At 43.2% G+C, this 17652-nt stretch overlaps 1 protein-coding gene across 1 annotated transcript; it reads right to left on the bottom strand.

Moving 5' to 3' along the window:
* Positions 1-4797: 4797 nt before the first annotated feature.
* Positions 4798-16472, bottom strand: LOC122089635 (UDP-N-acetylglucosamine transferase subunit ALG13 homolog). The gene is made up of 3 exons (XM_042659351.1): positions 16353-16472; positions 16035-16134; positions 4798-5522 (listed from the first exon to the last, which is right to left on the bottom strand). The coding sequence occupies exons 1-3, from the start codon at positions 16470-16472 to the stop codon at positions 5266-5268; spliced, it is 477 nt and encodes a 158-aa protein (XP_042515285.1). The 3' UTR covers positions 4798-5265.
* Positions 16473-17652: the final 1180 nt, after the last annotated feature.

Genomic DNA, 17652 nt, shown 5'->3' with positions numbered 1-17652 from the left:
CCCTTTAAAGAACATGGGAGAAAAGGAAGTATTAATTTCTTGGGTTTTTGAGTCCTTGTTCACGTACTACATCTTGTAACATATCTTAGATCTAATTCCATGTTCTTAATTAGATTAATTGTTCAATGATTCTACTATAGTAAAAGGAAATAATTTATTCATATTAATTTCCATTTCCATCTGTAATGTACATGTAATAGCCAGTCTACAGAGTTTTCTCATCAGAATTCTAGTAGATAGTAGTGCTTCTGTAAATTTTTTTTTTTTAAATTAAGGCCAAGGTCCTCTTGAGTTTCTGGAGCAGCTACGCTAGCATGAACCTCTCTCTCACTCATAGTCATACGAAATGACATCATTGCCCTCTTATGTACAATATCATCATTAAGCAGATCCTCTCAAGTCCCAATGCACCAGTGGGCATCCAACAGCCAGGGGTGAGTACCCAGATGTTTCTAGCCATCCGATGTGCATTGGCGCACTGGGTGCACTTGAGAGCATCCAGATCCTGTGTATTCCCCTATTGCCACATGCCATTCAAAACACAGACGACACAATTAGTGAATCGAAAACCGAAGGGCAATTTCGTTAGCTGGATCTGGACTCCAAAAACCCCATACTTGAGATGTCACACCTCGTTCACACAGAACCAGGCCAGTGACCGGGTTAACACCGGTTAACCCAAACCTGCTAGGATCATCTGATACAGTATTCCACCACAGCATACACACAACTAAGAAAGAACTCATCAGTTCAGCAGAAAACTTGGTTTACCTATGAATATTCCCATAATACTTGATACCCGAATTGTGATACAATAGTTAAATACATGTGGGCCCGAAGGCATGATATTTACACAATAAGAGTACAATTCACACATCAAGTACACAAAAGGAATCATCAAAAATTATAGTGTACAGCTCAGCTCGGTATCAAAGCTTAGAGCTCAGCTCGGTATCAAAGGTTGAGCCCAGCTCGGCATCAAAAGTGGAGCTCAGCTCGGTATCAGAACTGCGGTCCCGCAGCACAACTCTCGCACGAGCAATCAGTGTCGTGATCTAATTCCTCAGGGATCCACCAGTCCTCTTCAGGGAACTCAACTGCGGGACCCACCCCGTGCTCTTCAGATGGATGACCTGCAAAATCATCTAAAAGAGATGCACATGTGGGATGAGCTCACTAGCTCAGTAAATGGAAAGATGGACCACACAACAGTCCACACAACAAATCACAACCATATGCACTATATGCTATGCATTACATTTTTAATTACATCCATCTAAGCAACATTACTAAGTTTTTGGTTTAGTGCTACTACAACCACAGTGCGCGTATACTCCGGGTACGAGCCGCGAACTCCATCCCACGATACGCCCATAGGGCTGTCGGAGAAGGCCCACCGTGAGTACGCAGAAAAATAAAAACATACCGACCACCGGCTCTCAACATAAAGTAAATGACTGAAATTTAAAGGTGCTGACTCCAGCAATTTAAAAGCAGTACGATTGGCCCTCTTGAATATACCACCGGGCTTGCCGACTGTCCTAATGACCAGCCGGGCGTAATGTCTAACCGCCACAGTGACCCGACAACCGCGGCCACTGCTTTCCCCCAAATGGTAACCCAACACCTTAACCCCTGTTGGGAAGGGTCGTAGCAAGGGAAAGTGATAATCCTAAACTGCATGCTCCTATATGACAATAGTACGATTGCATAGTGCCACCGCGTCCCATACCACGGGCCACCAATGCACTCGTTTCCAAGCCGACTACGGCATCTAGTCTATTAATGCATCATGCACAATGATGTCAACATTCACCACATAAGCATATCATCACTTGGCAATTAGAAAATAAACACAACACCCAAGCATAACAATGTGAGGATGACTAATCTACATAGCATTTTCATGATGACATGGCTAGACTAGATACAATCAAATGAATGCCAAACAATGCCTTGAAACAAGGCCAAACATCCTCTCCCCACTTACCTGTAGTGTACAATGACTCACGCTCAGTACGGGTGAGATCCGGTGCGAGAAGCGTGAGATTTGGTGAACCTATCATGAGTGAGCGGGGTTAGTATTTCACCATTTTGGAATCAAGATTAACACGATCCAATTACAAGATCATGTTTAGAATCCTAAAAGAAGGTCACACGTCCGTTTTGGGGTCCAATCGGACATAAAAATCACGTTCGGAGCCCCTCGGGTGGGTCGGACAGCCCACCGGTCTTGACCGGCGGGTAGGTCGGCCCACCGATCGGCCCTCTGGTCTGACCCGCCGGTTGGGCCCGAGGGTCCTGCTAAGACCGGCGGGCAGGGTGGCCCGCCGGTCGGCCCGAGGGTCCTGCCCTCTCAGGCGGGTACCCACAGGCGGGCCAAATGGCCCACCGGTCTTAGCCCATCGGTCTTGGCGAGAAACTGCTGTTTCTTCCCAAACTTCCCCCAACCTTTGGGGATTCAAATGGGGCTTTTCCAAACCCATTCTTCACACATTCAAGGTCTCATAAGATGGTTCTAACCTAAATCTAGGTTAGATTTAAGGAATGGAAAGCCATCTTACCTTCTTTGCTCAAGAACTCCTTCAAAACCCCAAAATCACTTCAAATCCACAATGCTTCTCCAACCTTGTAAATACTTCTTCAAATCCTTCAAAATCAACACATAAATCATCTATTAAACCTTAGATTCATCATTTCAAGGGGGATTTACAAGATCTCAAGAAACCGTACCCAAATCAAGGGTTTTACTTGGGTATGGTGAAAGTTTAAGGAACCCAGCCTTTGCTCACCTCTAAACTTAGATCTAGTGTTGGAGATCACTCTTCCGGCGTCGGAATGGGAAGATCAAGCCTCGGCGCCGCTGAAATCCATCTCTTCTTCCTCTTCCTTCTCTTCTCTTCTCTTCTCTTCTCTTCTTCTTTCCTTTCTTTTCTCTCTCCTCTTTACTCTTCTCACCAACGTACGAGTGTCATAAATGAGAAAAGAAAAAGGAAAACTTAAATGCCATTTATACCTCCTAAAATACTAAGTAAATCACATGGGTGGGTCACTCAGGTGGGTGGATGCGCCCACCTGTGCGCCCACCTGAGGGCCAAAACTTGGCCAACAAGTGGGATTTTGACAAAATTCAGCCCTCGGCACGAATCTCACTCTTGGCATAAGATGTAACATACGTATGCGCCTTAAAATACGGCTACATACCTGCTTTATCCGTACATGGCCTTGTGATAGGTGCAGGTACACGGCTTGGGTACACCCGTCTCTTCTGGCACTGGCTCGGACTTGTCGGGCCAGCCGGTGTTTAAGGTCACCCTTGCCATCATAGTCTATAAAGAACCCGCTTTAACTCTCTCCGGTTCGGGTCCTGCATGGTTAAACCGGGTCAACCGTGTAATCAGACCGGGTTTAAGAAGTAGGGTATTACATGAGATCTCTTGCACGTACGTTCACCTGAATGTACAATTTAGATGCCTAAACGTATGCGTAGAGGATTTGAAATTTTGAACTCTTGCTATGGCAGCAAAACCCTATCCCTCCTCTCCATTTCCCCCGAGCCGCAACCATCCTCATAGTAGAGATGGCACTCTCCCTACGACTTTGGTTTCCTCTACATCTAGCCTCACACGTATTGGTCAGGTAGATCTTCTCGTACAATGTCGAGCAACACTTTTTGATCAGGTTTCTCTCAATTTCCAATTCAAATCCATAAGAACAAGAACTCGTCGCCCTATCCATGCCATCGTAGAAGAAGAGAAACAGGAGACTACATTGTCTGAGACGAAGTGCAGCAATGCTGGAACGGAAGATGCAAAAACGAGTGGAGCTGCTAAAATGACAGAAAGTCTTGAAGATCAAGAAGCAATGAAGGCGAGGAGGGGGCGAGAAGAGCAAAAGAAAGGAGACAAGGGAGATAGGGTAACAAGCATTCAGTTACTGTTGCTGATCTAATCACATTTCGGTATGATCAGTATTAGTTCCACGTTACTTAATGCGCTGATCTAATCACCTTTTTACTTGGGGAGGCGTGGGCGTGGGGTGAGGGGGTATCAATCGACCAAAGATTGTAAAACTTGAAACCTGAGATTGTAATGGTTTCTAATAGAACTAGGGAATTATCTAAATTAAACACCAACAGAAAAACAAGAAAAGCATTTTCTATTACAAACCTTGAGGAACCTTCCTCAGTAGCTTCTTCAATCCCCTGTGAGTATTCAGACAGGTGTAGAGCTCTTGTCACTATCAGGACCATTCGTATAGCTTGCGCTAATCCCAAAACTAGCATCAAAGCTTCCAAAACTCAATCCGGTTCTTTCTGCTTCAGGAACATGGAGATGGTTAGGAATAATAACATGTTGACCATTTGAGAAATGTAAATCTTCCAGCTTCTTCTTCTGCAAATTTGAAGTTGCTTCTTCTGAAGCAGAGGCACTCAATGAAGGTTGTACACAAGCTCCTAATTCAGGACACCATGATCCAAATTCAGGATTCAGATCCTCTCCCGCCACCGCAGGGGCGGGTGTTCGGGAGAGGGACCAGAAAGACACATAACAGGAGAGAGAATGTGAAACCCCCTAACCTCTCTCCTGTTATGTGTCTTGCTGGTCCTTCTCCAGCTACCCCATAGCTAAAGAGGATTTAAATCCCCAAATTCATTATCAATAAGACTGCCTTTGTTTCACCACAAAAAAATTTACGAAATCTGTTATAAAAACAATAACAAAATGTATAAGCATCAGTAAAAGGGGGGGGGTAATTTACTGATATGCAATGCAAAAAGTTGGAAAACAACATCCATTTCAAAATCCAGGATGTCTTACTAAAATAATGTTGGCATTTTGGCCCATTGGTATTCTTGGCACCCATGGAGGACTCCATCATCATCTTGTGCAGGATTTTTATTTTATTTTTTTCTTACTCAGTCATGTTCAACCGGAAGAAAAAAAAAATACAAATGATGGATAGAAGCAAACACAGCCTAAGTAAATTTAATTTTCCAAGAAAAAGATATGGATAGAAGCCTTCGTATAGAGATCTCTACTTAAGGAATTTGCAGGCTCATCCAACAGGAACCCGCAAATCAACGGATACTCTGTTCTTCACTAAATTTCTGATCTTTTAAGCTCCTCTAAAGCTCAAGTCAAAGTAAACTAACAACATCATGCATAGCAAAATAATGCAAATAGCTGCCCAAATGAAACAGCTGATAAACCAAATCAAGACCACAAACTTATACCTCTGCCAAACATTAACTTAGCAGTTAGATTAATCATCGGGGAATCCTAAAAATCTGTTTATGATATTCGAAACTGGGGTAGCATCTCCTTGTGGGTAAGAAACAAGAGAGTCGAGTATCATGTCTGCAATAGTTGGGTAGAGCATTTGGGGGCGAGCACAAAGTAGATGTTTCCTCTTTGCAAGTTCTTCAGCCAACTCACTCTGATGATTGTCCATCAAATCCTCATTAACTACCACAATTAATGGTTTTCTCAACCTTAGTGTCTCAAATATGCTTCCTGACCCTGCAGCATCACTAAAACCAATAAATGAGTATTGATTTGTTGATACTAATACAGCATCAACGTCAAGCCTCCGTGCAATTATGAGAACTGATACTTTAAATATTATAAGGTTGGAAACTCAATTATTGAATTTTCAAGGTAGATGCTCATGTCTAATCTAAGCAGATGAGGTTTAACAATGATGTAAAGATCACTTGTCACCATATTAGATCCATTTAAGTTAGAACCAGCAAATATCATATGCCACTTCAGGTTCCTCACTTTTGCAGGTCTGGTTGCTTTGCATTCTACAGTCTGAAGAAATTAGGATACCCCATATCATTTGAACTTCTACTGCAAAAGTGGTCTCATACATGTCGCTCACGCTTCTTGTTGGCTTTCTCTGAAGAAGCTCAAAAGCAAAACCCTAGGAGATTCACCTTACTCAAGCCTCATATATTTTGTGTTAATCTGCGCTAAATCGTGCACCAAAAACTGCTGCCATTGTCAATCCAATAAGCTTGTTGTCTTCTCCCATGAAACCGTATTAGGTACTTGCAACCCACAGCGAGTACTCCTAAACCAGCCTTCGTTTACTGCCTCTGTTCTAGGAGCGGTGTTAACAGAAGAAATAGTTATCTAAGGATTTAAATCCCCTCCGAATGCTCTTCCCCAGAAGATTGAACCACTGCAGAGGGCAGGATTCAGTTTAGGGTGGAACTGGGAATGACTTGTATTGGTTTTGTACACAGCAAAGGCTTCTCTTCTCGCTCTTTAACTGTACCTGCTACTAAAAATGTCTAAATCGCTTCTCTTCTTTTCTCACTCTTTAATGTTAACTCACTCTTGCCAGGTTTGGACTGGATTTGGATGTGTATGTTGTTAACGGCTTGATGAGGTCCTGTTCACTATCATCTAATATCAGAGACACCCAGCAGTTGTTTGAAGAAGCTCCTGAGAAAAGTTTGATAGTTTGGACTACGATGGTAAGTGGGTATGCACAACATTTTTGCACAAATGAGGCATTGGATGCTGTTTGACCAAATGATCTCAGAAGGGACTGAACCCAATAGAACTCTTACTTCTGTATTGTCTGCTGTGCCAATCAGGATGTCTGTACTTGGGAGAATGGATTCATGTCTTTATAAAAGCCAAAGGTATTGAAATGGGAGTGATCCTTGGCAGTGCATTGGTACACATGTACGCCAGAAATTGAGCGATTCTGATGGCTCGAAGATTGATGTAATGCCTGATAAAAATATAGCTACTTGGAATGCCATGATATGTGGGTTAGCTGTTCATGGGAATGCTCTAATGTGGGAGCTAGTTCAACTAAGAACCAACCCTACAATAGGATCGATATACTGTCTAAACAGCAGGCTATAGCAAGAACTTTGACACAATGATACAGCCTTGAAAGATGGTCCACAATAAATTAATGGATCTGCACGACTGGAACTTGAAGGTATCAACAGGGAAAACTCCAACAATTGATGCCGCAGGGTAAGTCTTTTAGTTTCAGGCAGTACCTCGATGGAGTAGTAAGTAGTAACAGGTCAATGTTATAAAGCCAAGTAACCTCTTGTACCAAGAACAGTGCCACGAATGCTTCTCACTTTCTCAGATGCTGAAGATTTGCAGGAATGATGAAAAGAAAAAAAGGAAAAGATATGAAGATAGAAAGGATAGGTTTAGATCAAACCTCCCACTCACTCACGGGCCTCTCACCCACTCATAGGCATCTCACCGGGCATCTCACCCAACTGCATCCCACAGCACAACAGCATAAGCCATTTTTCTTTTAATCTGACTTGATTCGTTGGCTGCATATTAGCCTTTGCCTTTATTTATAATAATCGGTTACAAACTAACTCTAGTGAAAAAACTGATTAACATAAAAAAGGAAAGGAGTCCCACGCATGGTGTGGACCGTGTACTACCTTGTACAAGAAATAACTTTAAAAAAGTAACTGAAACCTAACTAAACCTAGAACTAATTAGTAAGTGAAAAAGCAATAAAATCTACCTAATATCTTTTTAAACAAAAATAGAAACTAAAGATTTCTCCTCCTCTACACAAGTAGCTAATGTCTTGGATTCATCTCCCACGCAAGCTGTCCATACAGCTATCAAAATATATTCTTTTAAGAATCTTCTCAAAACGAAGAAGTAACCATCCTTGAATCAATAAAAGAAGTCCTCTTCTCTAGTTTCTCTCCTTGGGTCATCGGTTCCCGGAGCTTGATGGTCTGAGACGGCATGGCCTCCCCCCTTGCTGGGGTTCCTCACCCCCCACTGCCTATCCCTACCGTCTCCCCCTCTGCTTCTTCCCCCTCTCCAGCCCATCTTTCCCCTCCTTTGGGAGTTCCCTGCAACTCTCATTTCAAACGCCCCACCTCGTCCCCTGTTGAGAGCCTTCATCTCCATTTTGTTCCCCCAGTCACTCCTGGAGAATCCAGTGTTGCCATCTGCCCAAAGGGATTGCTCGATTCTAAGGCTTCCCAGTGGAGCAACTCCCTAGTTGGTCACTTTTTAGGCAAGCGCCCTCCATTCCACATCGTGAAACTCTCCCTATTGAAGCAATGGCGCCCTTCCGGAACTGTCGATACTTTTCTTCTCGACCATGGGTTCTTCTTGTTTCGCTTCTCAGAGGAGCAGGATGGCCTAAGATGTTTGGAGGGAGGTCCCTGGCTTGTTGGAAGAGTCCCCATTTTTCTCCGCCCCTGGCATCGGCAATTGCTTCTAAATCGTGTCGATTTCTCCACTATTCCCCTCGGGTTTCCCTTCCACTTCTGGTGCTCTGAGGGGTTAAGTGCGATCGGGTCTGTGCTGGGAACTCCCCTCTGCTCTGATATTCACCCCAAGAGGAAGGATCGTCTCACCTATGCGAGGATTTGCATTGAAGTCACGGCAACCAATGCTCTTTCTTCCTCCATAACCATCCATGATGGGGATGAGTTTCTTTTCAACAAGCTGTTCACTATGATTGGAAGCCACCGCAATGTACCAACTGCTAAGTCTTTGGTCACAACACTAGTACCAGCCCTCTCAAGCCTCCCGTCCAGCATGTTGATCCTATTGGGCCCTTCCATCAGAGAGATCACTCGCTAATGATGGAGCCTGAGCTTGGCCCCCTTCCTCCTCTCCGCTCGAAGGCAAGAAATAGAGGCAGACTCAGAAAGAGAAATGCCTCTCGCCCTACCGTTGTCAGTCAGGCTGCAACGGCCACCGGAGATCCTCAGGTCAGCCATACCCCATTACCTATTGGGCAAAACAGGTTTGCCGTGCTGGAGAACTCTAACAACCTCAATGTCCCATCAATTATTGTCGATACAAGTGATGGCGACATCCTGATTTCCCCCAGCGGCAACCAAGCTTCAGAGGGTACAACAGATGACGTTGGCTGCTCTTCATCCACTAACAAGGCCTCGTCGGATGCCTTTATCTCTGTAGACGAGGAGACTTCCTCAGAATCTAAAGGAGACACTTCAACTGAGGTGTCTTCTGCTTCTCAAACACCTTCTCTGTTGCAGTCTCAAAAGAAGAATCCTTCTCGTCAAAGTGGACCATCTCCTTTAGAAAGTTCCCCTGTTATAGCCCCTCTGGTTCCACGAGCCCTTACAACCTCATCTCCCACGTCTTTGCCATTGGATGAGAGTCGAGTTTCCTCTGGGCCTTTATCTCTGATCCAACCCACTTTATCTGAGCCCATTAAGCCCACCAACTCTTCATCCCTTTTAGCCCACTGCGTTGTTGGCCCTGACCAGGCCCAGTCCTTGAGTTTGAGCCTGGATGCGCTAAGCCCATCTGCTATGGACTTAGCTTCAGATCCTATTTTGATATGTGAGGCGACCCGTCAGGTTCTTTCTTCTCTGCCCGAAGGACCTTCCTCTTCTGCCAAACCTGCAAAATCTTCCAAGTCTGTGGCTCTGCATAACTCCAAAACCATAAAGCCTCCTTCAACCCAGGCCAAACCCAGTATTCGACAGTCCTACTCTCCTTCCCCTGCTACTCGATCCTTACCAGAGGAGAAGGTCCCACCCTGCCCCTGGCTCTATCGGCTCCTCCCCTGAGGAGCAATCGCTACCCCCGGCCCAGCCTTGCCTAATGTCCCAAGGGTTCATTTGGAACTCCAGGTGTCTAAATCCCCTGTCTAAGCATGCGGTGGTGAAATCCTTCATCAAAAAGCTTAGATCCTTTGATGTAGATGCACACCCATGGACCGATCCAAACCCAGTTAGGTATCTAGACAGAGATGAGGCCGATCCATATTTGGTTACTTGGTCTAATAGGATTTAAGTAAATCTTATTTATTCGAGAATATTATGTAATTTTTTATTTTAAGTAGGATCCATAGGAGATATTAGTTTCTTAAATTATTTTAGTTTCTTAGAATGAGTTAGTTTCCTATTTAGAGTTGGTTTCCTAGTTTCGTTTTTGAACTAGTTTCCTTTTAGGATTTGTTTCCATGTGGGAGTCTTTTATTTTCCTATTTAATATGCTTGTAACCGATTGAACAATTAGAGATTGAAAAGATGAACTGAGTTTTGAGTGTTGAGAGCCTGAGGGTTGTGTGTGATTCTTCTCCCCCCCCCCTTCTTTGTGCGATTTCTCCGTTTCCCCTCCAACTTTGAGGATCTCAAGGATTTTTCTCCCTACCCTACTGGCCCTCCCATCAATTGGTATCAGAGCCGAAGGATCCCCATTCCTTCCCCTCCATCTCTCTTTTAAATGAAAGGAACAGCAGTGCAAAAGATAAGAGAGAAACAAAACACAAAAGGAGCAGCAGGAAGGTGAGAAGAGAAGAACATAACAGAAAAGGAAAAAGGAAAAAAAAAAAAAGAAGATTCCTTCGACAACCCTTCCCTGTTTAGAGTTTTGCCGAGAAAAAAAAAAAAAAAAGAGCAGAACTAGAAGAGAAACAGAAATCAGAAGAAGCAAGAAGACAAGAAAGAAAAAAGAAAAAGAGAAAACGCAGCAGAAGAGGAAGAAGAGAAGAGAAGAGAAAGAAAGGATAGATACTTGCAAGATCCCATTGAGTCACGTCCCTTAGTCAAAGCCGACTCTCCATCACTGGTTCCTTCAGTTCGACGGAGACCAACGACTTATGGCTTCCATCTCCAAGGAGACATCTCCCCCCTTTATTGTCGGTAGCCCAAACCTCACCCATGAGCCTTTTTTTCCTCTCTTTAACTTTCTTCTAACTTTTCTGATTTGCCTACTTTGCCCTCTCTTTATATGTTATTTCCTTTATTCCTAGTTCTTCTTCTTTTTTACATGTCACTTCCAAGTATACCCCTGCACCCACATTGATATCCTTTTGAGTAAAGTGAACTTTTAATATTTACAATTCTGCCACCCCTCCAAAAGAGAGAGAGAGAGAGAGAGAGAGAGAGCAATGGATCTAGATCTTTTATCGGATATCCGTCAACAAATACAATTGATAATAGAGAAGCTCGATGAGGCTCAACGACATTACATGGACATCAAACCCAAGTACACTCTATCTTCAACTATGTGATCTCAGTCGTTGAACAACAGGTAGACGAACCAGAAGATGAACCACCAATAGTAGAAGATGAGATATGAAACCGTTGGAAGCTGAAGATCAACTTGTGAAAAATTTAAAATTGGTTGATCTCCTCAGTGAACCGATCTGTTTTATTTTCCCGAGTCACTACTTCACCAATGAACTTCGCGTTGTGGATTTCATAGCATTCGATCATGGTTGTAATGGTGACTTCATACAGGCAAGGATGAATGTTGATTGATTGGTATTGATTCTCCCACTCTACAAAACTCGTGGATGAGTTTTTCTCAACATCGGGAGAGTTGATGTAGATGCACACCCATGGACCAATCTAAACCCATCTAGGAATCCAGACAGAGATGAGGACATCCATATTTAGTTACTTGGTCTAGTAAGATTTAAGTAAGTCTTATTTATTCGGGAATATTATGTAATTTTTTATTTTAAGTAGGATCCGTGGAGATACTGGTTTCTTAATTTATTTTAGTTTCTTAGATTTAGTTAGTTTCCTATTTAGAGTTGGTTTCCTAGTTTCGTTTTGAACTTGTTTCCTTTTAGGATTTGTTTCCATGTTGGAATCTTTTATTTGCCTATTTAATATACTTGTAACCGATTGAGCAATTAGAGATTGAAAAGATGAATCGAGTTTTGAGTTTTGAGTAGTGAGTGTTGAAAGCATAAGGACTGTGTGTGATTCTTCTTCCCCCCCCCCTTTCTTTATGCGATTTCTCCCTATCCCCTGCAACTCTGAGCATCTCAGTGATTTTTCTCCCTACCCCTACCGGCCCTCCCATCATCCACCTTCTGTTGTCTAATTGAAACGCACATCAAAGTCTTCTTTACCCAGAATTGTTGCCTCCATCACCCCTGGCTGGGAATCCTTGTCTAACCATTCTTCCCACCCTAACAGTCATATTTGCTTCTTGTGGGATAAGACCAAACTTCTAGTCTCCCTTTTATCTTCTTCCCCCCAATTCCTTCATATTTCTATCACAGACATAGCCCATAGCTCAACCTTTTTCCTCACCCCTCTATGCCTCTAACAAGAGGGCTGACAGAGATTCCTTATGGGATGATCTTAGGCTTATTGCCAATCGAACTGGCTCCTATCCCTGGGGATTTGTGGTGACTTCAATGTGGTAAGATTCAGTCATGAGAAACAAGGTGGCGGAGGCCTAGACATTGCAAATGTAGAAGCCCTTAACGCATGCATTTCTAATATTGCTATGGATGATCTTAGATGGTTGGGAATAAAATTCTCATGGAATAATAAAAGGTCTGGCCAATCCCGGATTGCTTGTAAGCTTGATGAACTCCTAGTGAATGAAGCTTGGCTCACTGCTTTCCCTTCCTCCCATGCTTCTTTTAAAGCCCCGAATGTATCCGACCATAGCCCCATCTCCATCATTATCCAGCCTTACACCTCCTTTGGCCCCAAGCCCTTCAAATTTTTTTATAAGTGGACCTCCCATCTCGACTATCCCAATATTATCAAAGAAGCTTGGCTATAGCCTGTCCAAGCCTTCTCCACTCCCCTCCTAGGCCTGGCAAGGAAGCTAATGTCAAGGATGCTCTTAAAGCCTGGAACACTAATTCCATCTAGATTTTGCATCAGACTGATCACCTCAATCCCTCTCTAGCTGAGGAATAAAAGATTGAAGCAGTTACCCTATCTTCTTTGCTGGCCCAAGAAGAGAGTTTTTTTAGACCAAAATCTAGAATCAATTGGTTGGAGCTTGGTGATTCCAATACAGCTTACTTCCATAGATCTTTCAAAGCCAGAAACAACAACTCCATCACCAAGTTGATTTCCACTCAGGGGAACCTGGTTCACAGAGTCGATGAGATCAAGGTGGTTGTGGATCATTTTGAGAACCTATTCAGGCCCTCCATTAATCACGCCCCCCCCCCATTCTGGATGGTCTCTTGAAACAAGTCCATCTCTGCCTCCATGGTTTCTGTGTTGATGGCTATTCCCACAGATGAGGAGATTATTGCAGCCATTCACTTTCATAAGGCCAGTAAAGCCCCAGACCCTGATGGATTTAGTATGGGATTTTTCTCTTCCTCTTAAGACCTCATTAAGGATGATTTGATCAAAGCAATCAGAAGCTTCTTCTTCAACCCAAGCCAGATTAAAGGGATTAGCCACATATTCCTCTATCTCATCCCAAAGAAAGAGGGAGCTGACGCTATGAATGACTTCCGTCCAATCTCCTTATGTAACCTCCTCTACAAGTTCATTGCTAAGATCCTGGCTAATAGGATTAAGCAAGTGGTGGGCTCTCTTGTTAGTAGCAATCAATCAGCCTTCATTCCAGGAAGAAGCATCGGCGACAATATCCTCCTATGCCACAAGATTGTTAGAGGATTTGACAGAAAAGCTCACTCCCCGGCTGCCCTTATAAAGATGGACATTCATAAGGCCTTTGACTCTTTGAGATGGAATTACATCATCATGGTCCTTAATTCCATGGGATTCCCCCTAGTCTTCACTAACTGGATTTATCACTGTATTGCTGCTCCCCGCTTCTCAGTGTTGGTCAAAGAGAGTCCAGCGGGGTACTTCGCCTCCTCTGTGGGGATTCGGTAGGGCTGTCCTCTATCACCTTGCATCTTTTTCTTGGCCATAGAGGTTCTTTCTAGAAGTTTGCAAGTGGCCACTGATCAGAATCTCATCTCTGCCATCCTCAAATGTAAAGCTATCAAGCTTACTCACCTGGCATTTACTGATGATTTGATGATCTTTTGTAGAGTTGAACATTATGATTTGCTTGAACCACTTTGCTTCTTTGTCTGGCCTCCGTACCAATCCGGATAAGTCCCTTATTTTTCTAGTTGGGATCTCTGACACTACCAAAGCAGTCATCCTTGGTTAAACAGGCTTCTACTTGGGTCAGTTACCGGTAAAATATTTGGGGCTCCCTCTCACCCCAGCCAAGCTCTCCGCTCACCATTGCACCCCTATGCTTGACCTCATTAGGAAGCGTCTTCAGCTATGGAAAGGAAGGCTTCTATTGTTTGCGGGTCGATTAGAGCTCATCAGATCAGCTCTCCAAGCTTCTTACATTTATTGGTTGGGTATTTTCGGTTTGCCATCATCCATCACCTCCAAGCTTGAGTCCATTTTTGCTTCCTTCTTGTGGAAAGGAAGTGAGTGTTTAAAATTCTTTCACCCTGCTAGTTGGGCTGCATTTTGCCTTCGGAAAAAGGAAGGACGCTTGGGCCTAAGAAGGATCAAAGAGGTAAACTCTGCTGGAATCATCAAGTTGGCTTGGAAGATTATATCCAAAAAGACAGTATATGGGTCAAGTGGGTGTACTCAAGCCTCCTCAGGAATGACTCATTTTGGACTGTGAAACTGCAAGCTGATGCCTCTTAGGCTTGGCGTAAGATCATGGCCACCCGCCCCCAACTATCCTCAGCCATCTCTTCCCAAGTTGGAAATGGGTTATCTACTTATATATGGCTTGATCCTTGGCATCCCAAAGGGGTCCCCTACCTTGTTGTTAGTGCCCAGAACATTTATTCCTCTGGTCTGGCCAAGCTCGCCTTGGTTGCAGATATTATATCTGCTGGTACTTGGGCTCTCCCCTCGTGCCGGCTTGCTGAATTTGGAACTCCCTACCAGTCATCTCCGACTCCCAGAGGCAAAGACATGATTCTACTATTTGGCTACCCTCTTCATCCAATATTTTCTCCTCCAAGGTCACTTGGGATTTTGTCAGAGTCCATGGTCCAGCCACCCCTTGGCACAAGCTTATTTGGTTTCCTCATCACATTCCCCAGCATAGTTTCACGGCCTGAAGAGTATTCACCAACTCATTACCTACGCATAGTTTCCTCATCCATAGAGGCATCTCAGTTAATCCGATGTGTATCCTATGTGGGAATGAGCCGGAATCTGTCGACCACCTTTTCTTCAATTGCTCGGTCTCCATATCCATATAGAAAATGATTTTAGCTAAATGTTGGCCGATTAGTAGAAGAATCCTCCATTTTTTTGTAGAGAATGGATATGGACGGACAAGAACTTCCATGGCAAGACTATTTGTGACCTGGTGGGAAAGCTCGCCTTCTATGCAACAATCAATCAGATCTGGATGGAAAGAAACCGTAGGAAATGGACCTCCAACTCTCGCTCTCTAGATAAGATTTGGAGTTCCGTTTCCTTCGATGTCAAAGCTAAAATCTCTCGGATGTCCTCCTCTTGTATTTCATCTATTAGAAACTATCATACTGTTCATTCCTAGGATTTGCCTAGCCCCATTATCAGGAATGTCCCCTCATGAGCTAGGCCTTCTCTATTCTCCCCCCCCCCTTTTTTCTAAGGGCCGTATGTTCTTTTTTCGTTCTTCTTGGTAATGAATTATTTATTCACCCAAACAAGAAACCCATCCTTGAATCCAGCCAGCCGGGAACCATGAAATCTGGAAAAATCTTCAGTTATTCCCCACACAAGGCTGCCAATAAATCCTGCAGTATTTGCTCCATGCAAGCTAGCCATGGGGCCAATTAAATTAGAAGGAAATCTGTACCAAAAATATCTCCCACAGCTAGGAAAAATCTGGAAATTATTTCCTCCTTAGTCAGCAACCAAATCTGGAAATTAATACCACTAATTGATCCTGATATATGGGCAGCATCGATGGGCTTGGATATACCCATAATATGACCAAAATTCAGACCGAGCCCCATTGATGTACCAATACTGCATCATGCTCAAGGGGCTCTGGAGCTCTTCCTGGAGTTCTGGAGTTAAATTTCATTTAATCGAACAAACTTCATAGTGTGGCTGGAAGGTTTATGGTTTGTGCTGCGAAGCCTCAATAAGTGGGTCAAAATTAATTTAACTCCACTTCCATTGCAACCAAATGACTCAAAAGGGGGGAGAAATTCCCTTCAATTCAATGCAACACCAGTATAGTACTATATTTGATAAAACAGGACACAAGTACAATCATATCAATCTCCTAAGCAGTTACAAAGTATTAATATCTTACCTGCATGGCTGATAACAAGAGATGCTGATCTTAGATAATCTGCAATGCTTGGAGAAAATGTAAAGTAGTCTACAGCTAAGGACCCATCTTCTCCAGAAGACTGCACCACAAGATAAACAATCAGGAAAATTGATTGAAAATATGAGTGTGCGTGTGTGTGTGTGTGTGTGTGTGTGAGAGAGAGAGAGAGAGAGAGAGAGAGAGAGAGAGATGTGCAACCATACAAAAAGAACTTTCAAAGTGGGAGGAAAGCCTTTACTGGAAAGGAACAATATAAATAGTAGCAAAATAAAGTTCCTTCGGGGGAGAAGAGCATACTCCTCTCCCATGTGGTGCAGGAAGGAAATCAAACTTGACAGTTAAGAAATTCTCTTCTAAAGAAATATTTGGTTCATCTAATGAAAATTCTGGAACACAGTGCAGCGCTATCATACCCATACCCAAATAGGCAGTTGAAACAATCAACCCATTATTTGTCACTTAATTTTCCAAGGTTCCTACGTCAACCCAGAAAATGTAATAAACAGGTGAAAGGTTGCTCTCCATTCTTGAGACTTCCTTTGGTTACTTCATCTTCTTCCTCTCTTCTTCTCCCTCTCTTTTTATTCTTGTTTCTGGTTTTCTGGTTTAGCTACAGCTTCTGAGATTGTAACATGGTATCAGAGCTGCTGTAGTTATATTTATCGGGTTCCGAAGACAAGAAATCTGCTGGTTACAATTTAGAGGTTCTTCTTCATGGTGCGCAGCCACTCATTGCTGCAACTGCCATTATCTAATTCCTACCGGAGTGATTTTTCCTTTGTAAAGATCTACCTTGCCTTTACTGTTGGAGTAAGTGGCTGATTGCTTGATGATTTGAAGCCGGCACCTCTCCTTCTTCTATCTTACTCTACCTATATGATGACGGTCAGGTTTGAGGCTGCTGTTCTTGATAGATTGATCTAGTTTATCCTACATATATGAGTTGTTTGGTGCATATATGTGCTTGCTGCCGATAATGCTTATTGATGCTTTTGCTTGCTTGTTGCTGATATATTGTATTGATGCCTACATGTTCAGATCTGAATTGTGGTATGGAGAGTTGGATTGAATGCTAAGTTTCAGATCTGAATTGCATTACTACCTATCTGGATACGCTCATCCTATTGCTTACTAGTCACTCTACTAGATTGTCATGGCTGGGACTGTGCCTGTTACTACTTCCACTGTTTTTTCTACTATTGCTTCTTCTGCATCGGATAATATCAATGTCCAGATCACCTCTATCAAGCTCAAAGGGTGCTCGAACTATCTTCTTTAGGCTCAGTCTGTTAAGGTGTATTTGTTAGCTAAAGGAAAACTAAGCTATACCACTTCTGAGGCTCCTTTGCATGATGATGCTAAGTATAACAATTGGATGAAGGAGAATGCCTTGATTCTGATCTGGTTGTGGAACAGTATGGAACCAGATGTAGCTGCCAATGTTATTTTCCATTCTACAGCCAAGGGAGTATGGGATGATCTGAAGGAAACATACTACCAAGAGAAGAACATGATATGGATCTATGACATATATGAGAAGCTTTTCCAGTTTCCTCAATCTGATAAATCCCTCTCTGAGTATTACAGTGCTTTTAAG

The sequence above is a fragment of the Macadamia integrifolia genome, chromosome 9 (assembly GCF_013358625.1).
Source record: "Macadamia integrifolia cultivar HAES 741 chromosome 9, SCU_Mint_v3, whole genome shotgun sequence".
NCBI lineage: Eukaryota > Viridiplantae > Streptophyta > Magnoliopsida > Proteales > Proteaceae > Macadamia > Macadamia integrifolia.
Note: the sequence above shows the minus strand (reverse complement) of the source record. Positions and strands in the feature narration are given on the sequence as shown.